Source organism: Gekko japonicus, unplaced genomic scaffold, assembly GCF_001447785.1.
Source record: "Gekko japonicus isolate JY-2015 unplaced genomic scaffold, Gekko_japonicus_V1.1 scaffold2791, whole genome shotgun sequence".
Taxonomy (NCBI): Eukaryota; Metazoa; Chordata; class Lepidosauria; order Squamata; family Gekkonidae; genus Gekko; species Gekko japonicus.
In genome coordinates, this window is record NW_015170973.1 from 90,889 (window position 1) to 113,748 (window position 22,860).

A 22,860-nucleotide genomic window follows, 5' to 3' on the forward strand; every position below is an offset into this window, starting at 1 on the left:
ATATTTGTTCATCCCCATAATTTTAAAATATTTCCCACCATTTTTCATTTGAAATTCAGTGGGTGGGGATGGGAAAGAGATGTTGTTTAATTAAAAAAAAACTTCTGAAAAATTCATTTAAAACATATGAAAACAAATTAAATTAGGGATTGGTGATTCAAAATGCATCTGTGATGCAGAAAAAAATTGCTTCTTTTGTAAAGATCTGTTCAGCAATCTGAACATTTCACATAATAGAACATCTTTAATGTTAAGTCAGACTTTTGTCATTGCATTTCAGCATGGTTTTCCACTATCAAAGCAAAAATATAAAAAATGTCAATATCTTAAAAGAACAATACATTTCAAAAAAGTTGCTTTTAAAAACAATTAACAGAGAAGGCAGATGGGGAGACTTACCAGGGGGAAACTGGGGGGACTTAACAGGAGAAAGAGAAAGGCTCAGGCCTCATTGCCAGCATCACATAGGAAGTGATGTCATCATGCTGGGATGTCTCTGGCATTTGGGCAAAAACTCTATGGTAAAACCAGCTTCTACCATAGAGTTTTTGCCTGGGCCTTTCTCTTTCTCTTGATAAGTCCCCCCACCAGCCAGCTGATTGGTGGATGGGGGGGAAAGGCCTGATGGCAGGGGACTCCCACCTCCATTGGGAGGTCTGGCAACCCTAAGGCAGAGCCATGTATGCCTCTCTGAGTTCCCTACAGCAATGTTGAATTAAAATGCAATAGACAGTGTGTTTCACGCCACAGATGACATGATCTAGCCAAAGTTTAAACTCCAAAAATTTCAATGAGAAAGTTAAGCATATGTTTAAATCTCTACTACTAAACGTAAACGGATATCACTTTGGTTGGATTGTGTCAATGTTTATTGAAAATATGTATTTTAGCCACTCCAGAATGGGTACTTGTGGGAAGTCAGAACTGCTCCAGATCCTGCACATATATTAGTTGTCCATTCCTACTTAATATTTGGTCTCTTATAATGAGGAACTGGTTAAAAGGAGAAAAAAAGTCAAGTTAATCATTTTGTGAGATTCAAAAAAATATAAATGTTCTTTGTATCCTCTGTGCAATCTTTGAGACTGTGCATACTCAGGACAGAATGTGGAACCTGAGGAGCTTCTTTCCCCACTGTACATTCAGAGAACTGAGCAAAATGGTGTCTAACATGCATCTTAATTTGGGGTATTCATGACAACACTATTAAGTTAGGAGAGGGACTGCTGAGGGCTACCCACAGGCACTCAGACAAAAATCTTCTACCCCCCCTCACAGAATCTCACACCACTCAGGTAATGAGGTGGGTACTGCTGACGTTGCCCCCGTAGACTCCCATGTTTTGAACAAGTATCCTACATCACGCAGACCAGAAGAACCCCATCCCTTCATGCTTTACCCTTTAATCTCCTCTTATTCACCCAATATATATATATATAAGCACACCAGACCGTTTTGCTTTCTTTCTTTCTTTTTTCGTTCACCCCATAAACGTTAACCTCCTCTTTTTTCAGCCCCCAACACCTAAGAACCCCAACCCTTCCTCTCTTTTCTTCCTTCCTCCCCCCTCTTTTCTTTCTCTCAATTCATCCCTCAATAAATGGTGGCCCTGGATTTACTTGGGAGTGCTTTGCGGCCACAGGGCAAAGACCAGGCCAGAAAAGGCAGGATCTACTCCCCAGCTGCAGCCACGGTCAAGGGCCTCATGCTGCACTTTGGTGCAATCTGGACAGGGGCAGGGTAGGCACTGGGTCAGATCCATTCAAGGGGAAGACTGTGCCCATGTGTCTGCCTCCTTTTCAGGAGTCTTGGGGGTGGAGCCCTGCAGTGGCATGGGGCTGTCACCTGGCACCACTCTCAGGTGGCAAGGGAACCATGCAGAGGCTTACACCCATTTGGGACCACCAGATTTGCCATTCCATTCCCCGAGCAAGTGGGCTGTGGGAAGGGGTCTATTGGTTGGCAGGCAGGCTGGCCGATGCTCAGATCTGTGCCTTATGCTGCACTAATGCTCTTGCTGTAATTGATATATATAAGCACACATATAGAAGTGGCTTGTTCTATTCCATCTCGTTTTCTGTGTGTATCTGTGCATCCTTTTCCTTCCTTCCCTCCTCCCTTCTATTAGGACGACCAACAAACTTCCCAGATGTTCCTTCCTTTCTTCCTCTCTCTCTTCACCCTCACAGAAAGATGCTGGTAAATCCTTGAACAGCTGTCTCAAGTAAATTTTGAAGATACCTAGCAGTTGTGCAATGTGGGAGAGACAGATTGGGACCAGGGCATATGGGATAGGTGGATAAATTAAAAAAAATCTTTCTCCAGCCTGCCCTTGCCATTTCCCCATCTTGAAACAGCCCCCTCCAATTGTTGGTAGACCTGGGAGAGAGAGGAAAAGATAGGCAAAGAGATAATGCCTTTTCCCCTAGCAGAGTGAATAGCAATGAGGCATGTGTATTAGTTTTAACCAGGGAAGGGACACAAGGGGAGAAAGTGTTAGTGTTCCCTCTAAGCTGAGTTAGTGTGAGCTAGCTCACAGTTTTTTAACCTCTGGCTCAGACATTTTTGTCTTAGCTCAGGAAGGATAGCTCCAGAGCAAACTAGTTTATGCAGTAGCCAAATTGCTCGCTCACAACTTTAATGCCAGTAGCTCACAAAGTAGAATTTTTGCTCATGGGACTCCACAGCTTAGAGGGAACATTAGCACCTCACCTTCTGCACCTTGGTCTGAATCTGAATTCCTCCAACAGGTATTTATCTTAAAAAACTATTCATAGATTTCTCAGTATTTCTATTTTTAGTTAAAAACAGCCATTGGGGGAGGCAATGAGGCATGACCCAATCAGGCCAGCAGTTCTAGGGAAGGTTACCCCCCCTCCTAATTTCTAATCTTCCCCCCATTTTTAGTTCACCCACTAACTCCCTCTCAAAATTAAAAATAGAGAAGCCAGCACTCCCTACTTTTTGGAACTTGGTTAGGCTGTCCACTGACACATTCGCAGCACTCTTGCTTCAAAAAAGTGCAGGGCAGGCTGCAGAAGGAGGATGGCTTGTTTCCCACCTCTCTCATGTTTCTGCTCACTGGTGGTCAATATTAGGTTGTGTAAAAGACACTCAGTCAGGTTGGGCTGGTGTGCAAATAGTCATGTGCTACCACATACATGCCTAACCTATGCATTTCAATGGTGCCTTGCTCAGCTCTCTGGATTCCCAGAGTAACTTTGGCCCTGGGAATTTTGTCTTCCTGGGAGTGAGCACCTGAGCTCCTCAGCTCTTTAGAAGGTTCCCTGCCCTTGGGCTGAACATGGACAGTCCCAGTTTTGTTACTGTACAGAGGACTACTTGAAGAACACCAATTACAGGTAAGCACAACAGTTTTATATAAGAGCGTTATAACAGAGTCGCCATTAGAGACAGGGAATCTGAAAGCACCATGCATCGCTCAAAATGAATACAGGACATGATGTCAAGACAATCTTGACAACAGAGCAATATCCTGATATCTTGGATCAATACTTAACAGCAGCAGCAGAAATTGGCATTCTACATATTGAAGTGCTGAAATTTGTATGACTTTTCAGTGTACCTACGGTTTGCATCATGCAGGGCTCAAAAAGGATTTTTTTAAAAAAACTCTGGAAGCTTAATGTCCTTTTTAAGATGATACAAAGAACTGTTAAGGGCAGCTGTGTCAGAAATAGGAGACTTCCTCAACACAAAAACACACATTTAACATGTAATACTTTTGAAAAAAGAAAACAAGGGAAGGAGAGGACAAATGGCCCTAAATATCTGGCTTCCCTCGAAAATCTGGAAGTTTGGCATGAAACTCAATATCCATTTTCATTGGGCTATGATATTCACTTTCAAAAGATAATTTCAGAAAAGTGTATAGTGGTGGATATTAGAATTGGGTTCTGAACAACCATATTTGTCTAGAACAATCAAAACAAAACAGAACTTACTATTACTCAGAAAAAAGACACACAAATATATCTGACATTTTTGGGAATCAGAAAAAGACTACACGGCAAAGCTGTCCACAAACCTGAAAAAATTCCACATTTATGAGTATTGTTCCCCCAATCAATAATCCAACTTCAAGTAATAATGTTAAAACTTTTTTTAAAAGACTCCTGCACTATTGGGATAGAATGCCTAAGGAAGGTATTTTCTGATAAGACCCAATTTAACCATTTCATTTTAACCAAATATTTCAAAACATTTAGCAGCTACCTGTGCAGTTTTACTAGATCATCTCATTTCTTTCCCTCCCGTACCAGTCTTATCCAGAAAATCAATTTGCTGTCTACAATACCACCTCACAAAGAAAAGCAAACATTTTACAAGACATTCCTGTCATCCTGGTCAGCAGGGGTTCTCAAATATTGTCAAAGAGAGCCTCACCATTAAAAAATAAACAGTCTTAGCTTCCGTTAGCGCAAGAAAAAGGCAATGAGGATTGGACCCAGTCGGATTGGTGTAAAGATTACAGCTGCCATGAGGATTCCACCAAAAAAGCTCTCCTTGTTGTGAGCTACGTCTAAGAGTAAACTGGCTGGCTGCTCTGTAGATGGTGAAAGCAGCAAAACCAGCCTACTCACATACAAAACAGGACTCTTTTCTTTCTCATGGGACCACTCAGGTATGTGACTTTTGTAAATTAATTGAAAGAAAAGACCTCCTTCCTTAGGGTTCCCAAGTCCAAAATACTCACCGGCGGGGGAGCCTTGGCCGGCTCCGGGAGCTGGAGGGAAAACCATAGAGTTTTCCCTCCAACGATCCAGGCCACGCTCCCAATGTGGTTGACGTGCACGTCACTTCCTGTGATGCTGCGCTTCGGGGGGTGGAGTTCCCCCCGGGGCCTGATTCCGCGGCGGCGGAAATCGGGCCTCCCAAGTGGGGGTTTACCCGCCACCCGCCCCCACTTGGCAGCCCTATCCCTCCTGCTCAAAACAATCAGTTCAGTATGAAAGAAATATACTCTGTAAGGGGCAGTGTGTTGCATCCAGTGATGTGCTTGCACAAAACGTCTCTACTTTCCTCTCCCCCAGCAGCCATTTCTGATCCTGGGAATGCTATTTCTCATGGTTGCTGGACTCATGCAGACAAACATCCACAGTATGGAAGGGGGAGGGGGTGAAATCGCTCCCTCCTCCTGTCAGCCTTCTGCTCATGAATCACTGATCCAACCCAATCTATTCAGAGAAGGTGCTGCCGCCTAGAGTTCTCCTGGGGTTACAACTGATCTCCAGGCTGCAGTAATCTGTTTCCCTGGAGGAAATTGTCGCTTCCAAGCAATGTTCCCTCTAAGCTGTGGAGTCTCGTGAGCAAAAATTCTACTTTGTGAGCTACCGGCATTAAAGTTGTGAGCAAACAATTTGGCTACTGCATCAATTCGTTTGCTCTGGAGCCCTCCTTCCTGAACGAAGGCAAAAATGTGTGAGCCGGAGGCTAAAAAACTGTGAGCTAGCTCACACTAGCTCAGCTTAGAGGGAACACTGCTTCCAAGGGCAAACTGTGGCATCACTTCCCTGCTGAGCTCCTCCCTCCCTTCCACAAATCCTGCCCTCCCCAGTCTCCATCCCAAATCTCCAGAAATTTCCCAAACTGGAGTTGGCAACCGTAGTTTAGAGTAGCTACAATTGACATAAGGCGTAGGGGGAGGAAGAGCGAGATCAGGCTCCTCCAGTCACTGAGAGGTTAGAAAATATTGGAGGTGGAGATTTTGGGGGACAGGATAGAATTTCCAAATTCTTTATCCTCCCTACCCCGTACCATGCTTCCTTATGGGCTCACAGCTCTAATTTTTTGCAAATACTCGTTACTTCACTCATTATGCCATGAGTATATGCCAATATAATAATAGGCCAGTTAAAAATCGCTTGCAATAGAGAGATTGTTTAAAGTAGTATCCTTCAGGCAGCCAAAATGTACACTCATCCTTTAGTTCCATCACATGTAGGAAGGTAAGACAATGTAAAAGACAGGGAGTATCACATAAGAGGAAACAACAGGAAGCAAATATTTCATGTGAGAAGTCCCTTTAGTGTCTCCCCATCCTTCCTCAGCATAGTTAACATGTGGGTGGAGACATACAGTTGAGCATCTTACAGTGATGGTTGTGGAAAAGGAAAATGGGAAGAGGAACAAACACAATCAAGGAAAAGAAGATTAGAACATGAACTGCAGTATTAAAACATTAAAACATTGTGCCATACTGAACTAGTCTAAATGTTTATTGAGACTGGTCTTCAGCTCTCAAGTCAGGGAGCATAACACGAGACACAGCAGGCTAATTTTACCAGGCTAATTTTGAATGCTATATTTTTTTTAGTTTGTTAAAGTGCTCAAATTTGTTGAATTTTGCTTTCTATAGTTTACTGCTTTTCTGAATAAGACTTTTCTGAATAAGACTTGGTGCTGGTGACGTTGACTCATTCTGTTCATTATAACATTCAACCATGGCTCTCTGTTTCAACCTCCTAGCAGATTATGCAGGAATAATGAACATGTCTAACAGGGAGCTAACAGAAGACGGAGTTGCATAGGGTGCAATTTTTTTTGTTTTGTTTACAGTTCTTTTTTTTCTCAGTGTCAGTCAATGTTCTCAGACCTCAGAGGAAAAGTAGTCCTAAAAGCCCAAGGACAGAAACTCTCAAACCCCCTTATTTCTGCAGTATAAATTGCTGGTATAGAGAGCACGAATATTTTTTTGATAACTCCAGGATTAATCTGTACCTGATTCAGAGCAACAGATTAAGACCACATATCATCTTGCTAAGACTTTTCCCATGAAGGCAATGTACTGACTGATAGAAGCAAAAAAAAAAAAAGGGGGGGGGGACAAGAAAAAAAAGATACATACTGCTACAATGAGGAAATCCAGCCAGCACCAGGCGTTTGTGAAGAACTTCACAAATCCATATGCGCACCATTTCAACAACATTTCAAGGATAAAGATGTAAGTGAAGACTTTGTCAGCATACTCCAAGCAAGTCCGTATGGTCTTTCTCTGTTCTATGTAAATATCCTCAAAGGCCTAAGGAACAACAGGGTAATGAGTGTGACTGCACTCTACATTTGGCAGTAAATTCAAATAAACAGGAGTTCTCACATAGGTCAGTTGCCTGGTCCTGATACTAAGCCTGTGGGTTTTGCAAATTTCTCAGGGGAATTTTTTTTCTTTGCTGGGGGAATTCTGGTAAATACCAGCTGCGTCTCATGTGGTGGATCACTGAGAGGAACTCCAGATGCTGGCCTTGTGTGCCAATGAAGAGAGACGGGGATGTGGTGCCTTTCTGGAGGATATCAGGAGACAGGGACGGAGATGTCAAGATGCTGCAGGTGCACAACTACTCAGTGAAGAACAGAACCATCCAGTGATGTGATCACCTTTGCCCACACCAGGTACTACCATCTGCTCAACAGCTGCCCACCTGTTTGATGTGGCAGCTGTCACTCATGTCCCTTCCCTCATGATACCCTCCAGTAAAGGTACTACATCCCCTTTGTCCTCCAGTGGTGGTAGCTCAAGTCCTCCTAGTGGTCCACCATATGAAGTGCTGCTGGTCAGTTACTGAAAAATCATTACTAGAAGTGACTTGCTTGACTCTGCTTCCTCATATTTGAAAGAGATGCTGTGAAATTCCAAAGGGATTCTTGGACTCACTTGTGAATTGGAGGCTACCAGTAATGGACACCCCCCCCCCATGTCTTTTCAGACAAGTCCCAAGGAAAATGTAACTCAACTCACCAGAGCTCCGCTGCTTAGCAAGATCATGAAGATAATGAATGTCTCAAACCAGTTATGCTCCACAATTAAAAAGCAAGTCTTCCGTAAATTCCACCAAGACTTTCCCTTTCCCTCTTCGATGTTGACGTCACAGCACTTAAACCGTTGCACACAGCCTGCAAACATAAGTTAACATAATCCTTTTTGAGATTTTAAATTTTATTAATTTTGCTATAAAGATTTTTTTTTACCTCTGTTCTAAAACTTTTAATTCCAAAACATCACAAATAAGCACCATTGCTGTACGAGACAGTTTTCAATTGTCTACTGGAACTAAACAAAGGGAATCTAGTGGCACCTTAAGGTCAAATGAAGTTATTGTAGCATGAGTGGATTGCAGGGTTGGGACCCTCAGGCGGGCTGTAGAGTCATAATCTGCTGGGCTACGAACCCCTACAGGTCTACCACTTTCTGCTTCTTTTTGGAGAAACCTCTATGCATAGAGAGCAAAGGCAGAACACTTTCAGTGTCTCTTTGTGTATAATTGAAAGGAGCGCCAAGACAGTGAGGCAAGGTCACTCAGTGGGAGTAAAGACTCATTTTGAACACAGGCAGGTTCAGAAGCTCTCCTTGTGAAAGCTCTGCCTTGCCTTCTCTCTCTTTTCCCTGGTGAGATCATAATTCTGACTTTTCCTTTTCCTGTCACATGACTCTGCTACATAACTTCCTGTCATGGTCTTGCAGTTCAGTCGGTACCATGCTGCAGTCTGGCGGTTAAAGGAGGCTCCCAGGGTCTAGAAAGGCTGAAGACTACTCCCCTAAGCTGACTTTAGATTTTTAAAGCTCCCTTCCTCTCTCAGTGCAATCAAGATCACCTTCTGTGAAGCATGCATCAGGGTCCAGATATTCTTCTGGGACTTCCACAGGAACTTCTTCTGCTTCTGGCTTTATATCAATGGTGCTGCCCTCTGATGAGCTGGTATCATCCAATTTCTTGAACAATAAAGACCACCAGTCACAAGCAGAGATATTATACAGCCAATGAAACAACTGCATTTCTGAACAACTACAATAACAATAACATTCCTCTAAATTGTATAATCTGAATAAGGCATTGAAAAAAACTATCAAGAAAAATGAAATGATATTCTATTTCTCCCCTTTAAATGTGGAGAAATATGCTGAAAAAATGTCAGCATGGTGCCAAACATGTGTTACTTAGGCCCCTGCCACACGGGGGGGGGGGGATAGCACGGGCAAAGTGCAGCTTTCTAAAGCCGCCCCAAAACAGAGATGCGGCGGCGGGATCACATAGATCCCCTGAGCCGCCACGCACTTCCTCCCCGGCACGATCAGATGCCGGGGGAAAGCCACTGAAGAAAGAGCGTGACAGCCGAACTGTGCATGTGTGCGCATGCGCAGTTCGGCGGGGAGCCTGGATTGATCCGGACGACGAGCGTGGTGGCGATCCCACAGCAGCGCTTGTAGCGGTGCTTCAGGTAAGTCCTCCTCTGTAGGAGGTTCTTTTTTGCAGCGGGTTTTCTGGGTTTAGGGACGGATCGGGGACAGGTGCGCGCCGCTTCCCAGATGTTGCGGTGAGATCACGCCCATTTGCTGTGCCCCGATCCGTCCCTCTCCCAGGCCAAAGTCTCCCGTGTGACCGGGGCCTTAGTAAGTCTGACAACAAGAACTGTAACATTTTCCACCACAAGAGATCAAGATGGGTAGTAGCAAGTCTGTAGCAGTAGAAAAGAGCAAAAATCCAGAAGCACCTTAAAGACTAACAAAATATGTGGCAGCAGATGAGTTTTCACGAGTCATTGAAGAAGTAAGCAGTGACTCATGAAAACTCATACCCTGCCACATATTTTGTTAGTCTTTAAGGTGCTACTGGACTTTTGCTCTTTTTACCACAATAGTATCTTCTGATTTTATTGCAAGCACAATAAGCATAGCAACACTCTGTGTGAGTTAATAATTGGGGAATTTCAGACAGGTGCTTTCTCCCGGTAGGGAACCGATTCTCAACCGGGTGCTGGTCTGTCATTTCAGACAGAACCCGGTTGAGAATCGGTTCCCTACCGGGAGAAAGCACCTGTCTGAAATTCCCCAATTATTAACTCACACAGAGTGTTGCTATGCTTATTGTGCTTGCAATAAAATCAGAAGATACTATTGTGGTAAAAAGAGCAAAAGTCCAGTAGCACCTTAAAGACTAACAAAATATGTGGCAGAGGCTTTTTTTTTTTTGGAACGTTCGGCTTATATCGATATATCGATATAACGCTATACCGATCCCATTGGAATACATTGGTATATCGATATATCGCTATAAGACGGACTTTTTTTTAAAAAAAAACGGGGGGAAACAAAGTGGTGCGTGTGTGAAATGCCGAACCGCTTCTGAATCGGCTCCTTTCCGGTAGGGGCAAGCCGTGTGTGAAACGGCAGCCCTCTACCGGTTCATCTGCAAACGGAAGACTCCCGGCTTGAAACCAGGAGAAGACGGGTAATGTGAAATTCCCCATTGTTTTCATAAATAAGCACGGCAAGCTAAAAGATACTTTTTAAGAATGCTATTGGTTGTGGTAAGGGATATCTTCACTTTTCAGCACTAGATTGGATCCCACCTAAATTTCGCTGATTCCCTACTGCTACAATTCCCCTAGGCCTAGCATTTTGGGCTGCAGCAGGAGCGGGGAAGAGGAAAGTCTCTCCTTCACAGGCAGGAATCCTTCTGTCTGCGATAATTTTAGGAGGGATCCAAGCCTATGTGATTATTTTACAGAAGCAGCTGTGAATCTGGTAAGCTTAGGACCAAACTAGATGATGCCAGAAGACTCGTGAATGGATCTTCCCAGTGTTTTGAAAGAGAAATATAAGCTGCACAGGCCTGAATTAGGAGAGCGGTTAACTTTCTCTCATCCATGGTTTTTTTAATTAAAATCAGTCCTCAAGGGGGTTTTCTTTTGTGTCATCTAAGCTTGAATCTTGCCAAATGTAGCTACAACATGCTTTCTGTATTAAGTCCTGCTGTCTGCAAGGCTTAGCTGCTCTGGCCATCTGTGCTTCTCTTGTAATGCATATGACCCACCCAAAGCCATGACATGAAAACGTGGTTTGTAAGCAAGTGTGGCACAGGGATGAGTACCTCTTTGCTGCCATCAGGGTCCGTGTCGCTGCTGAAATCTTCTGTATTGAGGTTCTCAAAGTCAGACTCACCCACAGCTATGGGGACACGGACAGTGAGGTTGGGGTTGTTGATGAAAGACATGTGGTCTTCATCAATGATGTACTTTTCCACACTGCTGCCAATGCCACTGGTGGTTCCATTGCCATTTTTCTGGTAATCGATCTCCCGGTTGATGTCAGCTCCAGTGTGGTTGGCAATGCAGTTCATCTTCTTGTCGTACAGCTCGTCCAAGGGCTTGACTTCATCAGCCTCCCTCTGCTTGAAGTGGGTCTGGACAAAAGCATGTATTTTGATCTTTGCCCAGGCAATGCCCTTCTTGATTCGGATGACAGAGATCTGCAGGTTGTTCATCTCACCATCATCATCAGTTGCAGCTAGATTGTCTGCACTGAAGGAGCTCAGCAGCAAGGCTAAGAACAGGTTCAGCACCTGAAAGAGGAGGAAAGGCAATGTTCCCTCTAAGCTGTGGAGTCTTGTGAGCAAAAGTTCTACTTTGTGAGCTACTGGCATTAAAGTTGTGAGCAAGCAATTTGGCTACTGCATAAATTAGTTTGCTCTGGAGCCATCCTTCCTGAACTAAGACAAAAATGTGTGAGATGGAAGCTAAAAAACTGTGAGCTAGCTCACATTAACTCAGCTTAGAGGGAACACTGCTTACCAGTGCTTACTCTTGCTCAGAGAACTGGCACTACCTTAGTCAAAGCGACCTTGCATGTTGAGAAAGCACAGAGACACTCTTGACAAGATAAAGATGGGTCTTTAAAAGAACTGGTTCTTAGTCTTTTACAGAAAGATCTATTTTTTATTTTACTTCATTTATATCCTCCTTTCTTCCCAACAGGCATCCAAAACAGCTTACATCCTCCTCCTCTTCTCCATTATATCCTCAAAACAGCCCTGTGAGGTAAGTGTGTGACTGGCTCAAGCTTCCATTGCAGATTGGGGATTTGAACCTGGGTCTCACAGACCCTAGTCTGACAGTCTAACCGCTACACCACATTGGTTCGCTAAAGATCAAAGTTGCACAGGATTCAGCAAGGGAGGGCTGTTACCTTTCTGCTCTGCTTTCTGCTCTGCTTGTGGCTTTCCTGAAGGCATCTAAGTTTCCAGGAACTAGATGCCGGACTAGATGGACCCAGCAGTCTTGTTCTTACAATCTTTGTCATGACATTGCATTGGTACCACAGTCATCATATTGCATTCCAGCTGCTACTTTACTGGTGCAGAAATATTTAGGATTGCGGTTCACAGCAAGCAAAGAATATTAGTTCTTATTCACTGTAGTTCAAGAGAGCTATTGAAAAAACCCAACAACCAGGTATACTAACCACCAAATTTCCAATGACCATCACCATCATGAAGACAATAAGGCACATTGCCTGCCCTGCCACTTCCATACAGTCCCACATGGTTTCAATCCATTCCCCACACAGCACACGGAAGACGATAAGAAAAGAGTGGAAGAAGTCATTCATGTGCCATCGTGGGAGCACGCAGTCAGGGTTGATCTTGCAGACACACTCCTTGTAGCTCTTGCCAAAAAGCTGCATCCCAACCACAGCAAAAATGAAAACAATGATAGCCAGCACCAAGGTCAGGTTACCCAAGGCACCCACTGAATTACCAATGATTTTGATCAACATGTTCAGAGTTGGCCAGGATTTTGCCAGCTTGAAGACCCTCAACTAGGAGATGATGGGAGAGAGAGAGAGAGAGAGAGAGAGAGAGAGAGAATATATTTGATTAAAAATAAAGAAGGAGAAACCTAGTGACACTTCTAGAAACTGAGACTCATTTTTCAGATATATTAACTGATGACCCAAAAACCAAGCATTGAATAGGGGAACTCTATCAGCAGAATTTAGTATCTCTGATAATTCCAGATAAATAGCCATAGAAATGTATTTATTCATTTAAAAATGTTCATTCCACTTTTCTCCTCCACACCAGGACTCAAAGTGACCTACAAATCTAACAATGCAAACAAGATCCAACAAAACTCCTCCTCCACTACTGGAAACATATCTTTCAGTCAGATATTTGAAAACAGGAAAATTCTACCTGTAACTTCCTGGAAAAGGTCTACATAACAGACAGTGTTACAAAATACCTTGTGTTATGTCTTCTACAAGCAGAAAATAAAGTTGGGATACAACAGATCACGCTTAGTGCAAGTGAATTGCAAGTATCAATTTCAGTACTTCCACTTGCACAATGACTGTTGTGCGTGAGATCCAACCAATTATGAAAAAGTAATCCCTAGCATTAGGGTATTACCACCTTGCTTATTTTTCCAAAAGAATCATTCCCCCATTCTAGTACTGATGACATTCAAGAAATGATAAGCACTCAAATATTCACTCAGTTAACACTTAAGCTAGGAAAATGGAGGTATGAAGATGATAGGACTGATCTGTCAACTCCAAACAATTCACTCTTCGATTAGCATGCAGTTATTCCCTCTCCCTGCTACCCACCCTGGAAACTGATGATTATTCCCAATAAACTTATATAGGCCCCAGTCACATGGGCAGGAAAATGCGAGGGGGGGAAGCGTGGCTGTTTGCCCCGGAGCAAAATAATGTGCGATTGCACGGTCAGACATCCCGTCGAGGTCCCATGGTTAGGGGGGAGGTGCCAATCACAGGACAATCCTGCGGCGCGGCAAAGAAGCGGACTCTCTAGCAAAAGGCTCTGCAGGTTTAACCCCTTCCAGGGCTGCAGAGGAATGCAAACTGTGTCCTCCATCAGGTCCCCTCCAGGAGGAGCTTCAGCTGGGCTGCCCCCCCACTACGCCCCCTGCACCTCCCCCTCTGCCGCCCGGTGCAGAGAGTTCCTCTCGAGCAGGCCGAGTCAGGAGTGGGGGGTTACGGAAAAGAGGAGGGGGCTGTGTTGTTTGTTTTTAAAGGACGTGTGCGCATGTGCTGTTGGGTGCTTGTGCGCATCCCGTGGAGACTTAAAAAAAAACTTTTAGTGACGGGACATGAGCGGGCGCCGGATGCCACGACCTACCACCAGAAACGCGATCAGGCGCCCACCCTTGCCCCATGGTTTCCAGAAACTAGTACCTCGGAGGTACTAGTTTTTTACCCCGCATCTTCTGCGGGAAGCCTCGGGTTCGCCACGGGAGCTCTATGCTTCCCAGATGTGGCACTGTGATCGCACCCGAAATATCCTCCTATCTTCTGTCTCTGTAGCGTGGCTAATGCTCCATGTGACCACAGCCATAAAATACTTTATAGTAGTTGCAAGAAAGGAAACTTTAAGAAATACCAATCGGAAGGATCGCAGCACGGAAAGCCCTTCTACATCTGCTAGCATCAATTCCAGTAAACTCAGAGATACGATAAATCCATCAAAAATGTTCCATCCTTCTTGAAAATAATAGTAAGGGTCCATTGCAATGAGCTTCAGGAACATTTCAGCCGTGAATATTCCAGTGAAAACCTGGTGTGAAAAAAAGGAACTGAATGTACAAAACTCCCCTTTAATTTGGGAGTACAGATTATTCACCATTCACCTTTGGTTGAAGCGGCGGAGACCATATGAGACTGGCTCCCCCTGCCTTACTCACCTGTTCTATTTACCATGCTATGTACTCTCATATATGAATTGGTGGGAATTTGTCCACTTGCAAAAAGTAGTATATCTGAACTGGGTAAAACAGGGGTTAAAGTCTTTGAAAGTATTTAAATTGGATTATCACCATCTGCTGATTTATGTATAAAACCAATTTTTACTGTATTATGTTTTAATCTTTTGAATTGTTATATTCATATGCTGTGAGGCACCCTGAGTTTGCTTGCGGGGTAGGGTGTGATATAAATAAAATAAAATAAAAGAGGAAAAGGGAAAAAAGGGGTGGGTCATATTGCATCAGCACTTTAGACAAATAGACAGTATCCTTGTAGTGACTGGCCTGTTATTACATCGTCTTAACCAGGGCTCTAGTCGGGGGGGAGCTTTCAGGTACGGAGCTCCGGAAGAGAACCTCTAGGGGGCGGGGCGGTCACGTGGTGAAGCCCCGCCCCCTTCTTTACCCCGCCCTCTGCTTCAATCCTCATTCCGTTTGGGAATGAGGATGAAGCAGGAGGGTAAGTAGCCGGGCCTTCTGACACACTTCCGGTGATGTCAGGGGGTGTGGCCTTCTGTCACTTCCGGTGATGTCAGGGGGCGTGGCATATGCAAATAAGTTATGCTAATGAGTTATGCTAATGAGCTCCGGCAGCTCTTTTTCTACAACAAGACCCCTGGTCTTAACATTTCACTGAATTCCTCAACACATTCCTTACTCAGTGCTTCAAGACAAACAGTAGCACCACCTAAAGCCTTACAAAAATCTTGCTATGGATTGCATTGGCCATCTTTCCCAAGTATTCATAAGTAGTTGGATAAGAACATAAATCACCTTTTCATTAGAGTGAAGATATCAGTTATCAATTATCCAGTGTATCATTAATCGGTTAAGAACATAAGAAGAGCCCTGGTGGATCAGACCAGTGGTCCATCTAGTCCAGTAGTCCACAGTGGCTAACCAGTTCCTCTGGACAGACAACAACAGGGCATAGAGGCCAAGACCTTCCCCTGATGTTGCCTCCTGGATCTGGGATTCAGAGGCTTAGTGCCTCTGAACGTAGAGGGTTGGAGAAACATTCTCTTATCCATCCTCACTAGGAATCTTTTCACATGAACACTGCTTACCAAGTTTCCAACAGACAAGACATGTTCAAACGTTGGGGTCATGGGATGGTGTTCCATTGCCATGAACAGAGTATTCAAAACAATACAGATGGTAATAGCTAAATCCACAAAAGGATCCATGACAATCAGGTTGACAATTTCTTTTAACTTCACCCAGTGTGGGTGGCACTCCCAGATAAGGAAGGTGTTGGCGAATTTGTACCAGCAAGGAGGGCATTTTCGCTGAGATTCTTCTAGCTCTGTAACAAGATAAAAAAGAGGCATCATTGATGTATCTGTTAAAAGCCAGAAAAGATTGAAAATTTAATGCCAGATGGAAGTCATTCTTAATTTTTTGGTCAGAATTTAAAGTGTGTAGGCTATTCTTATTTTAGAACAAGAGCTGGTCACATTTTACAAATAAATGGAATCAAAACATCTATCAGAAAAATAATCATGGACATGGGAGAAAAGTGTATGCATATTTGTTTAACCTAAATAGCCAAACAATTAATATTTGATGGAATAGAAAGAAGCTGTAGACCTTAAATTGTGAAATAATAATGTATGAATGTTAAATCTACTTTTTACACTTTTAGCATGCTCTTCCTCCAAGAAGCTCAAAGAAGCGCACTTGTTCATTCTGTCCAGATAATAACCATATCAAGATAGAGTCACTGGCCAAGGCCATTCAAGTACATTCATAGAAACGCTGAGATTTGAATCCACGATTTACCAGTCTTAGGCCCCGTTCACATGGAGGATTTGCTGTGGGAGAGCGATGATTGAATGGCGGATTTTCTGGGCGCGATCACACCACAACATCTGGGAAGTGGAGCGCACCTATGGCGTACCGCTGAAAATGTGCTATAAAAAACTACCCGTTCGGAAGGTACTAGCAACCGGTTTGCCACGGGCTGCCTCTGGAGTCCCTCGGTGTGATCGCGCTGGTTGCGGCTTTTCCCTCTGGCCCCTCATTGACGCACAGGCACAGAGGGAAGGAACCATGGCATGCTGCCGATGCGTGGGATCGCGTTCTGGCGGCTCTAATTGTGGTGGTGCAAATAGCCCTGCCTCCCCTCCCCCGTTATCCGGCCCATGTGACCGGGGCCCTGGTCTGTTTTCTAACCACTATACCACACTAATTCTGAAGTCACACATTAATGAATTGGATGTGGAATGGGCTGTAACCATCTCTTTTGTTTTTCCTGTTTCATATGTGTTTAGCTTGCAGAAATTATTCAAACAGCAGAATTTGCCTCTCTCAATGCAAAATGATGGATTTTTTGATGCATGGCATTTACACAGTAATATTTAGAGATCCACAAACCACATTCTCAGGCTATTTGTATATCCAATGGGTACTGCTGCAGCCATGCTTTTGTTTTCAAAGGCTGCGGGCACACGGGCAGGAAAATGCGGGGGGGAAGTGTGGCTGTTTGCCCCGGGGCTAAAAACGCGCAGTTGCGCGAGCAGACCTACCGTGGAGGTCCCTGGAGGTCCCGTGGTAGGGGGGAGGTGCCAATCACTCCACAGTCCTGCAAAGAAGCGGGGCGCAGGGCAAACAGGATTTTTTTAAAAACTCAAATGTGTGCATGCTCCCTTGGGTGCTTGTGCGCATCTGTGGAGACTTTGGGAAAAAAACCCTTTTTGCGAGGGGACATGGGCGGGCGCCGGAACTACCACCGGAAACGCGATCAGACGCCCGCCCTTGCCCTGCGGTTTCAGGAAACTAGTACCTCCGAGGTACTAGTTTTTTACCGCACATCTTCCGCGGGAAGCCTCGGGTTTGCCACAGGAGCTCGACGCTTCCCAGATGTGGCGGTGAGATCGCGCCCGGAAAATCTGCCTATCTTCCGTCCCTCTAGTGTACCTAATGCTCCGTGTGACCGCAGCCACAGTTATCTGTACAATCTCATAATTTAGAAACTTCAGGGTTGTTGTTTTTTTAAAAAAAGAAATGTCTAATAAAGAAAAGAGAATACTGACTTCTGGAATATTTACACTACTGGCAACAGCAACACGTAAAAACTAAAGTTCACACATACCTTCTACAAGAGTATTTGTTATAACAGTCATTATACTGTTGGTTCGGTCCTTCCTTCCATAGGATGCATTCAGCTGGTCCATTGATACTAAGAGGGACCCAGTAGGTTTCTTTTTAATCTCCACCTCAGTGGTTCCCTGAAAAATCCATACACATCCTGTAAGTATAACTTCTTTACTGTTTATGGAGGTGAAATGTGATACGCTTTTAGCTGCAAAACAAAGGCAGGGTTTGTTTTGCAGGCCTCTGTTGAGTCTTTATAATATGGTAGATAGTGTTATGCCTGACATAACCTTAGTAACCTTTCCAAAGTGCAGAAGGATTTTGATCAAAAGTGGTATAAGCTACTTAATGTTGGCATTTTAATGTTGGGGTATTACAATTAGAACGTCCAAACTTTCATGAAGAGATGGAACTAGCTGTAGATTTATGGTTTCCTATTTAGTACACAGGATGTCAGGATATAGTTTCTTGTTTTCAGTGGAGTCCCATGATATCTCTGGGTTTTTTTTTTTTTGGGGGGGTGAGCTTTTTAGTAGATATATTCATTTTGTCTGTACATTCTTTGAGCTTGGGATCCAAGTATAAGTATGTACACAGAGTCAGTACCATGGGCCACTGCTCCCATAGTTTTAGAATCCACCAACACAAAGTAATCATGAGCAAAGACTGGAACCCAGCAAAATGGTTTGCTGATTTTAAAAAGAAAATTGAGTCAGCAGATTGTTGTGCATGTTTATGTCCCACCAAAACCCATTTGCTGCTGATTTAAACTGCATACCTAATTTTTTCTGCATCTAAAAACTGCTGATGATTACAAAATCCAAACGTTGCGCAGCTACATTAAAAAATAGAAATAGCTTTAGACTATTTGAGCTGTTCCAACTAGGGTTGGAACTATTCCAACTAGGGTTGGAACTGGTACTGAACAATGTTCCCTCTAAGCTGTGGAGTCCTGTGAGCAAAAATTCTACTTTGTGAGCTACTGGCATTAAAGTTGTGAGCGAGAGATTTGGCTATTGCATAAATTAGCTTGCTCTGGAGCCATCCTTCCTGAGCTAGGATAAAAATATGTGAGCTGAAGGCTAAAAAACTGTGAGCTAGCTCACACTAACTCAGCTTAGAGGGAACACTGGTAATGACCCAGAGACTCCAGCATTTTCACTGACTATTGGGGGGGGGGGGACTAAAAAGCCCCAGACATTTAAAAGTCCAGTATTTTTTCTGGGTTTTTTCCCCAAACAGTCAGTGAAAATACTGACTGCACATGTGTCATACTTAGGCTGGGTGCTACAGGGAGGAGGCAGCACCAAGTGTGAAAGAGCAGCTAATGCTGCTTTGCCCCAGGGCTGGGTGCTCCTGCCAGGGCAAACAGTGTATTTCACACTGTTTGCCCTGGGATGAGGAGGTGGAGCCTCAGTGTGTCTAGTATTTTTTTTAAAAAAATCTGGCAACCCTAATTCCAACATGGCCTTTTAAACTGTATCTGCATGCTTTTACCAGTGCATTTTTAAATGTACATATAAAGAGGCATTAGAAAGGGGAAATGATATTGACGCTAAAAGAATTTCCGCTTCCCACAATTCACTCTCACTTTCTCAATTTGTCAAATTGGGCCAGGGAGTTCAAATTAGGTATTTTCCAGGAGACACATGGAATGTCTCCTAATAGTTATGCCATAAGGTGAATTTGATTAAAGCAGTGGTGGGGCAAGGAGAGGGTAGTTAACCCTTCCTTCACTGGTGACTCTTCCAATCAAAGTAGTTCCCTTTCCTCAAGCTGACTTTCTCACACCAGCTGAAATGATAACAGGACCATATATCTTATCCACTGCAGTAAGAGTAGAACAAGCTTAGAGCCCACTGGCGCCTTTAAGACCAACAAAGCTTTATTCAAGGTATGAGCTTTGGTGTCTGCACAGACTTCCTCAGATACATTGTTCTATTGCTTCAGACCAACAGTTCTATGAAAAAAGCCCAAAAGAAAAAAGTCCACGGGGAAAAAAACCCACAGCCATAAATGCTCACCGGAAATAAGCCCACACGGAAAAAAGCCCACACGGAAAATAGGCCACACAAAAAGAAGCCTGCATGGAAAAATACCATGTAAAGCGCCATAGATATTTATAGTGGTGGATAACCATTCATCTTCACACTTGGGGCCACACTTGGAGAATGAACAGGTATTACCTATATTTTATATTGTTCTTTTAGGATTCAAACATATCATATTCACATGCAACAATTTGTGTTGTGATTTAATCAATTATAATCAAGTAATAATTTTGCTATGTTATTAGTAAATTACTTCATTACTATATAAAAGTGGCCTGTATGAAGACGGTTTTAATGCTCTTGAGTGTAATGGCTTGAAAGGGAAAATGCAGGAAATAAAAGTGACCATTTTGTTACCAACAAACTTTATTAAGTAGAAAAACAATAACAACAGAAAGCCAATTCTATATAGAATTATTTTAAAATATAATTAAATACTTTAAATGTATTAATTTACCATTTGTCACCCTTTGTAATGTTAGTATGAAGTAATTTCTCAAGTAAAGATAGAAAGGTTAAATTAAATTATGTATAAACTGTCTACTATACAGTTTTTGAACAAGTATATGACTTTAAAGTCTTCAAATAATTAATATTATTTATTTATTAAATTAAAACCGTAAGATAACAAAACCATAAGATAACATTAAAATAAGTCGATTTCCTAGCTTGATTTCCCTTTACTTGTATTTTAAGAAATAGTGTGGTACACCCAGTGACCATGACAAAAGTCTACCTAACCCTAATAGTAAAAGCAACTATTATTTAACAATAACATTTAATAACAACAATAATAACAATAATTTAATAACAACAACTCAGATATAATTTTTCATTGCAAATTAGCCAAGCTCCTTAAGTAATTAAGTTTGTTCTACCTGCTCATATTGCTACACAGAAGTGGCAACCATGTCATGTAGTGCCTCATATTTCCTCTTTTTCACCTCTAGGTGACCTGCCTGTGCATTAGTCAGTGTTAGTTTGTAGCAAGCCAGGTCCCTCTGCAGTCCATCAAACAGAGACTGCACACTGGGATGACTGCAGTGGAATAGGGAATTAAGAGCACTACATGACATGGTTGCCACTTCTGTTATTATTTGTTATTTAATGTTATCTTATGGTTTAAAATTTTTAATAACAAAATCTCTCCCTATATTTAATGCTGTTTTGGGGTGACTCCTTCCTGAACGTTCCACACGCTCCCAAAACAATTGACTCCCTGATGTGTCACTCACCAGGGGTCTCTATCCATTGGTGTCTGCGTTGCCTGAGTCCCACCCACAGAGGCAGCATGCGCCAAAAATCAACTCACAATAGAACTTCACCTCAGGAGAGAGGATGGCTTGCTCGGCTGGGGCCCTGGCTTCTAGCCTCCTTCTCCCTCGGCCTGGAGGCTCTTCGTGGCTCTGTGCTGCTCGGGCCCACCTTGACTGGCTGATTCTCCCACCCCCAGATCCTCCAGTGCTCCTGGGGGCTGCCCTGTTCTTGGACGCCGTCTTCCTGCCACTGCTCCATCACTGTTTGATGGCGTTGCGGGTCTGCCTCGCCTTCTTTGTCCAGCGCTTCCCCCGCTGCCCTGCTGGCGGCCTCTCTTCTGCTTCGGCCGGCCTCAAGCACCTCTGTGGCTCCAGATGGGTGAGGGGCTGCGGGGTGCCTCTGGTGATGGTGGGGGGTGCGGGTGGCCTTCTGTGCCACCACTGACTCTCTGCGAGTCTCGGCAGGGACCAGGACACAGGCAGGTCTCTATGAGCGACCCCCCCCAAGTCATTCCCACTTGCCTCGTGGGCGGCGGGCAGAGCAAACGGGGGCTGCCACTAAAGAGAGCAAGCTGGCCAAGGAGGAGGCCGAGGCCGACATGCACAAGCAGCATGGGCCTGAGCACTGGGGAGGGGGGAGAAGGCGGATTGCCACCGGGGGTCTCTGTGCAGGCAGACAGATGGATAGAGAGACGATGTACTGAGGGGCATATGAAATGCGTGGAACAGAGCCAGGCCTGTAAGGTGCCTTTCACATCTTTCTAGAGCTCATTGTATTGCTTCTACAATGGGCTTTGCTACTAGTAAGTAAATAATAATAATTATTTGAAGAATTTAAATCCATATAGTTGTTCAAAAGTTGTGTATTCTAGACAGTCTATACATAATTTAACGTAACATCTTTCTGTTTTTACTTCAGAAATTACTTCATACCAACATTACAAAGGTTGACAAATGGTAAATTAATAAATTTAAAGTATTTAATTTTATTTAAAAATAATTCTACATAGAGTTGAATTTCTGTTGTTATTGTTTTTCCTTCTTAATAAAGTTTGTTGATAACAAAATGGTCACTTTTATTTCCAGCATTTTTCCTTCCAAGCCGTTACACTCAAGAGCATTAAAGCCCTCTTCATACAGGCCACTTTTGTATAGTAATGAAGTAATTTACTAATAACAGAGCAAAATTATTATTTGATTATAATTGATAAAACCACAACACAGATTTTTGCATGTGAATATAGGTAATACCTGTTCATTCTCATAAGTGGAGATGAATGGTTATCCACCATTATAAATATCTGTGGCACTTTACATGGTATTTTTCCATGTGGGCTTTTTTCCGTGTGGGCTTTTATGTGTATGGGCTTTTTTCTGTATGGGCTTTTTTATACGTGTGCTAATTTCCATGTGGGCCTCTTTCCATGTGGGTTTTTATCCTGTGAGCATTTATGACCATGGCTTTCTTCCTGTGGGCTTTTTCCTGTGGGCTTTTTCTGGTCACCCAGACCAACATAGCTGCCCACCAGAATCTATCAGCAAGAGTAGGTGCAGCCTTAACTCATCACTCAGTGCTGTTTGCCTAAAATTCACTTTTTTATAGGACAAGCAGGGGACCTGCAAGAACTTGTGGACAGCATCTCATTTCCCCACCCCCACTATTTCTTCTTTTTCTTACCTGAATGCCCCATAGCCTCTCTCCTTTCCCTGTTTCCTTTTCTCCTTCCCACCCACTAGCCACTAGGTAACCTAACATTATCTACCCCTGTCTTCAGCTTTTCCTCCTTCCCTCCCACTGGCAGTCACTACCCAGGAGAACTTTGGCCAACTGCACAGTGGGAAACCTGCAAAACTTGCAAATGGCACCTCATTTTCTCCATAGCCCCTTCCCTACA

General features: G+C 43.5%; 1 protein-coding gene across 1 annotated transcript in view; it reads right to left on the reverse strand.

Moving 5' to 3' along the window:
* LOC107116930 (sodium channel protein type 8 subunit alpha-like) overlaps window positions 1-22,860 on the reverse strand; it is a 110,086-nt gene that overhangs the window by 34,308 nt on the left and 52,918 nt on the right. The window contains 8 exon segments of the mRNA XM_015418956.1: window positions 6,869-7,042; window positions 7,757-7,911; window positions 8,611-8,728; window positions 10,887-11,357; window positions 12,257-12,613; window positions 14,202-14,375; window positions 15,630-15,868; window positions 17,657-17,792. Coding sequence (XP_015274442.1) covers window positions 6,869-7,042; window positions 7,757-7,911; window positions 8,611-8,728; window positions 10,887-11,357; window positions 12,257-12,613; window positions 14,202-14,375; window positions 15,630-15,868; window positions 17,657-17,792 — 1,824 coding nt within the window.